Source organism: Musa acuminata, chromosome BXJ2-7 (genome assembly GCF_036884655.1).
Source record: "Musa acuminata AAA Group cultivar baxijiao chromosome BXJ2-7, Cavendish_Baxijiao_AAA, whole genome shotgun sequence".
NCBI classification, from domain to species: Eukaryota; Viridiplantae; Streptophyta; class Magnoliopsida; order Zingiberales; family Musaceae; genus Musa; species Musa acuminata.
Genome location: NC_088344.1, coordinates 5,938,610 through 5,944,436, shown reverse-complemented (window position 1 = coordinate 5,944,436; position 5,827 = coordinate 5,938,610). Strand labels below are relative to the sequence as shown.

Below are 5,827 nucleotides of genomic sequence, written 5' to 3'. Positions count from 1 at the left end.
TGCGACTAATATGTGCTTTTTCTTTTTCTGCTTATTTAAATACCTCTGACAATGTTTTTTAAGTGCCCAAGAAAACATGTCCCCATATCTGCTACCAAATTCTGCCCTCACCACTCATCCCCTGTAAAAGAACATAAGAAACACAAAGATGCAACCTCTGATCCTCCACAGACAATGAATGGCACATGCTTTTGCAGCAAAGAAACACAAGCCATGCTTTCTGAACACCACATAATAGCTACAATCTTTTATCATGACTGCCATGAGTATGAACCCAGAACTCATCCATCCTTGTCAACATTTATAACAGAAAAGAAACTATGCACATAATGATTATTTGTCTGTAATTCACCTTTACTTCTCACTCTACAAAAATCAAAAGGAAAAAAACCTTCATTTTCAGAAGAATAAAGTCATGTAAAAACTAAAATAAAAAGGGAAATAAATCACTCCCACTTGGCAGCTTCAGATCAGTGGTGCGGCAAGAGTCCCCTCTTCTTGTTGGTTCATTCTGTTTTCTTTATTTCTGGAGTATTCTTGTTCTACTGAGAACTATCAACTGTCTGCTAGGGAGACTGCTTAGGTTTGCAAGGGTGAAACAAGCTGGTTAATAGATGTTGTTAGTGACTGACTTATTCTGGAATGGAACTCTCAATCTTCTTTCTTGACTAGAAATTTATCAGCATCAAAACTGCAGTGTTTCTTTTCCCACTAGAACCAAAAGAAACAAGCACAAAATGCAAAGAATGAATCATCTGATGGTAGTAAGTAATGCAGAAAAAAATTCTGATGGAGAAAGGGTTACCTTCAGGTTTAGTTTCCAAGAAATGTGCTGCTCTCTTTGGCCTATGATTGTAAGCCATGAATGAAATTAGTCCAAGATTACAATAGAAATTTCTATTTGCTTACACGGTGGAAAAAGTATTAAAAAAAAACTGATGGAAACAAACAAGGAGTATTGTTGCAAGGAGTAAAACAACTGAAGTTCTAGAGTAGTCTGATTAAGTATAATTAATACATACTTGCTTGATCGGAAGAACTGCACCCTGATCTGTAGAGGTTGTTGAAGATCATATTTTTAGTTGAAAATGATGCTGAAAGTCTACAACAAAGACAGTAAAGAGTGGTTCAATCATCACAAGATATTCAAAAGATTCTAGTTATCAATACTGAAAGGTGAAAAAAAAAGAAAAAGAAAAAAAAATATTATCTGGCATCTTTAACCAAAATCATTCTCTTTTAAGAACATACAACTACTTCTGTAGATTTTTCCTTATGGATGCAACAAGAAAATACAATTGTTGTGAATGATTCTTCTTTTATCAACAAAAAATTACCTTTTGGTTTTTTTTTTTGCATGTTTATCCATGTTAGTAGTAGTTTAGTCCTGTGTAACCACACGAGTGTGGTAAGAGTTCTTCCACCTCTACACGAGAGCTAAAATAACCCATGTTCTTCCTGAATAGACTATGGTTGATCATTTCAACCTCTGCTGTGAAAATGCTGTATACAGGTCTGTGGTCAGAGAACCTCGACTCCCCTCGAACATAAGACAACTGATTAAGGCCTCTCCCATACCATAATATGCGGTCACACCTTCATACAAATATATAGTAAGATGAGATTCAAAATTCAGATTAAGGCAATCTGAAAGAAAAATATTTCAAGCCCAAACATAAAGTTTCAAATTTTACCATGCAGGTGTTCGTCGCTTCTCTTTAGGATTCATGTCATCTCCTGCATAACGATCTGAGTTGTTTGAGTATTTATAAGTGGGAGGAAAATATATCCTTCCTTCTTTCCATCCCACTAATACACGGCCACATCGTTGCTCTATTCGGAGCTGTTTTACAAGAAGTAACTAAAGTTATGGTACCACAGTTTCATAATTGGCAAAGAAAAGAAGAATCGCAAGAATCATAACTATCTCTATGCCACAAAAATCTTTATGCATTGTCCATAAAACAACGACCTACGAACCGTGTCAAATTGTTAATAGCTGAATACATGGGAAACCATGTTAAGAAACATAGTGACTACAACTAAACACATATAACGCTTCAAAAATAATTGGTAAACCACCTGATCCTTTTCCAACAATGCTCTCCAGTTGCGCATTTCCACTAGAGTCTTCACTGACCGATATGAAAGAGCAATGCGGTAATTCAAATCACCAAGCCATATTATGCGACTGGAGCAAGAGAAGGAATGGAAGTCAATTCAGTGAAAGTACTGGCATATTCCTTCTCGAGAGGAAAGAATCACAAGTTCAAATATATGTGAAGAATGGGCCTACTCGTGATCAAGAATCGTTTCAGGTGACTTCTCATTGCCACCTTTCTGCACTCGCGGAAATCTAGTCTTCTTTAGAATCTCCATTACATCTGAGTTTCTCCGTAGTTCATCCCCCTCTTTCTGCCCTGAGGTCAAATGACTACAGATGAAGCAGAAGCTTGTTTGGTGCAGCAACATGCTGATTGATATAGAACCCTGCAAGAAGCAACAATGTCCTCCTTCATTCATGGTGATTAACAAAAGCAAGGAGAATTACAGGCTACTGCACATTTTATAGAAAAAGGAAAGAAGATCTAGCCTGAGTCTAGTGATTCCAATAGAAAAACACAGAAAAAAAAAAAGAATATCCATGTCTCATGTCTGAGTTAATACAGGAAAAGAATATAGTTCATATTCTGTGAAATCATATGCCAACAATTACATTGCTAACCCAAAGAGATAAACAACCACAGATTGGTAAATCAAGAACTGTGGAGTTACCTTGTTCCCAAGATAACCCATTAGTCCCCGGCCAACACAGGAAACCTTCAAGTTTCGCACATCATCTCTAATATCACTGCGCACCCAGATCGTAAGAAATATTCCAACCATCTGCTTGCTTGCAGCCAAGCAATACCTGACAAAATCATAGGGAATAAGTTGTATATTAATCAAGCAATAACATGTGCTAGACTAGGGATGCCTAATGGAGCAAACAGAGACCTCAGTGAGAAATTGTTGATGGTAGGATTACCTAGAATTTGCAGATAATCTATCCCTTTCTTCAACATATGTGGGAGCTCCATAGCCATATGTAAACGGTGAGAAAAAGATGGTAGTAGGTGACTCCTCCCCGATGTTCTCATCATCAGATGATCCTTCAAATCTAAAGTTGGAATCAAAGTCACTTGGTCTACTCCCAAAGCTGACCCTGTCACAAACGCTGAATCGGCGATCCAGCATCGGTTGAGGCACCATGGTATCCCCATCAATTCTTAAACTACGACTAAGAGAATGAAAGGAACGCCTGTGGAGGAATGCTGAATTCTTCTGCCTTGTTGTGGACCTCTCAAAATCAGCATTTAACTCCAAAATAGGATCTGGAACAGGAGATGGTGTGTGGTAGCTATCAGAGCCACAGGTGTCGGGACTGTTCAGGGTCTTTCTAATAAGCCACAACCATTTTTTAGCTGGACCATTGTCTTCTGTGCCAAGAACATTTCCAGCATTAAGTGGAACAATCTCTTGAAACCTGAAAATTGAGAAGCATTAGTCTGGTGAGACATATGGATGTATTTTGGGAGTTTGTAGTGCTATAGCTTCTTGATAGTGCTAAAATATCTAAACTGGTTAATGGAGGAGAGTTCAGAGACTAACCCCAAAACATATATATCTGCAGGAGAAGAAGCATGAATCCAGTCCAAGAGATTCAAGTTTTTTGGTGGGGGTCTCCCACCCACATTCCAGGTCGCAGCAAAGATCCTGCCGACCAACAGAACAGGATGATTCAAGACTCATTTACCATGTTGCCAAGAATCAAAGTGTGGGAAGTAAAACTGAATTACTTGTAGTCCTGAACATCTGTTATTCGAGCTGAATGAAGATCAAACCTTGCTCGCTGAACTTGTTCGATGTCCTTCTTGGATGATACATCTAAGGAACAGAGCAGATAATTACTGAGAAAGGAAGGAATATGGCAGATGAATCAAAGAAACAAACGGCAAGGGTCATCTAGTTGTCGTCTAAATTTGACAAGCAAAGGAGTGTCGAGAGTGTAACCTGTTCTGCCTTTCTTGACTGTACATGCCACCTTCTCAGATAGGTTGGCCCTCCATTGCCCACTCCGTCCTGAGGGATAATGCAGGGATTCGATTAGTGTTCTATGCGACTTTTCAACAGGTTAAGGGAAGAAAAAGGGAGGAGGATTGAGTTGATGTTCTTGTAGCAAAAAAAATCAGCTGGGCTCAAGAAACAACTATAAAGCCCTCAATTGGCACATATCTAGCAAGCAGCAAAGGGAAAGTTGAGATCTTTCACGGAAGCATGAACCAAACTTCAGGGAGTAGAGTCCTCTAGACCAAACCAACTACTTTAAACAACTGGTTGCAAGTGAATCGAAGGAGAACAGCAACAGGAAGAGAAGATATCAAGCGTACCTTTGCCATTAGCATCATTTGAATGACTCTCCTGACTTTTGCTCTTGATGTTGAACCATCTTTTAACAAGGGTCTTGGGCCAAGACAGCTGCTCCCAGAGAAATGAGACAATAAAGCATTGACTACATCAGCAATCTTATACGCCAAACACAGCAGGTGAACAAAGATCGATTTTTTCTGCGAAAAAAACCTTGCTTTTCTTCGGATTCTCATCTCTCATCTTTCCAGCACTCCTGCATACAGCCACAACAAGGTAGCTGCCCAGCCCCTCCGAAGGCGCTGCAGGAATCTGGATCTTGCGGTGGCAAAATGGGGAGAACAACAAAACCCCGCAGCAAAATACTTACTTTTCCCCCCTCTTGGTGCTGCCGAAGAGGACCAAAGGGAAAGAAACCCAAAACACTGGTATCAAACTTGTTTCAAGGAGAAGGATGAGAAACCCAGGGTTAGGCCTAGAATCAGAGATGTCTTGCGATCTACCGCATTAATCGTGGGCTCTGGACACCCAACAAGAACAATGGATCAAGAACACAACCAGCCACTCAAATCCATAGGGGAGAGAGAGAGAGAGAGAGAGAGAGAGAGAGAGAGGGAAAAAGGATTGTTGCCCTTCCTGAGAAGGTTTGAATCTAAAAACTTGGTCTTGAGGCAAAGGAGAAACGCAGATGGAATCCAAAACCTCGGTGCAGAAGCTCAGAAGCACCTCTGATTTAGAAGAGAAGCAAGACAATGTGAAGCAGCCACCAGGAAGAATGCAAGGCAGGGCACCGTCTCTCTGCTCTTCTAAACCACCATCTCACAGGGTACAGGCTACAGGGTACAGCAAACAAAGCACTCCATTTAGGAGAGAATAAAGTGGCCACAATGAGACTCTCTCTCTCTCTCTCTCTCTCTTTCTCTCTCTCCTTTTGCCTTTGGACCCAAATCCAATGCCAAACTCGAAGAGGGCAATGCATTAAAAACACAGCCGAACAAGAAAGGAAAATTAGAGCAGCTGCCCTGCCCGGGTCAGTCCTCAGCATCTGCACTCATGCCGCTGCCCCCGGGCAGCTTGATGTACACCTCTCCATGGAGTCTTACCATGGGGGCTGGAGAAGAGGAAAAGCAGTTGAAGGAACAAAAAAGCTAAAGGTGACCATGTGTGTGTGTGTGTGTGTGTGAGAGAGAGAGAGAGAGAGAGAGAGAGAGGCGAGAGATGTCCTCCTCTAACTTTGGTTTCTGGAGTTTCAATGTGTCTGGGTGACTGTGTTTTGCATCAGTATGGGGGGGGGAAGGGGTTGGGGCAATAAGTGGAACGCACATCATTTGCTTTTGGTTCTAATTTGTCCTCCTTGGAGTGCCAGTTTTGTATTCATTGTGAGAGATCCATGGAGGTGTTTATGAGTGTGCTTGAGCAG

General features: G+C 40.9%; 1 protein-coding gene across 2 annotated transcripts; it reads right to left on the bottom strand.

The window, feature by feature from the left end:
- Positions 1-269: 269 nt before the first annotated feature.
- LOC135616847 (type I inositol polyphosphate 5-phosphatase 4-like) lies at positions 270-5,337 on the bottom strand. 2 transcript variants are annotated; one of them, XM_065116521.1, is made up of 14 exons: positions 4,621-5,337; positions 4,431-4,518; positions 4,054-4,122; positions 3,840-3,927; positions 3,652-3,756; positions 3,029-3,526; positions 2,776-2,911; positions 2,297-2,490; positions 2,083-2,191; positions 1,695-1,843; positions 1,338-1,596; positions 1,023-1,102; positions 806-846; positions 270-711 (listed from the first exon to the last, which is right to left on the bottom strand). In XM_065116521.1, the coding sequence occupies exons 1-11, from the start codon at positions 4,648-4,650 to the stop codon at positions 1,371-1,373; spliced, it is 1,692 nt and encodes a 563-aa protein (XP_064972593.1). In that variant the 5' UTR covers positions 4,651-5,337; the 3' UTR covers positions 270-711; positions 806-846; positions 1,023-1,102; positions 1,338-1,370. The 2 variants fall into 2 exon arrangements, with proteins under 2 accessions (XP_064972593.1, XP_064972594.1); XM_065116522.1 differs by lacking the exon at positions 1,023-1,102.
- Between the last annotated feature and the right edge of the window lie 490 nt (positions 5,338-5,827).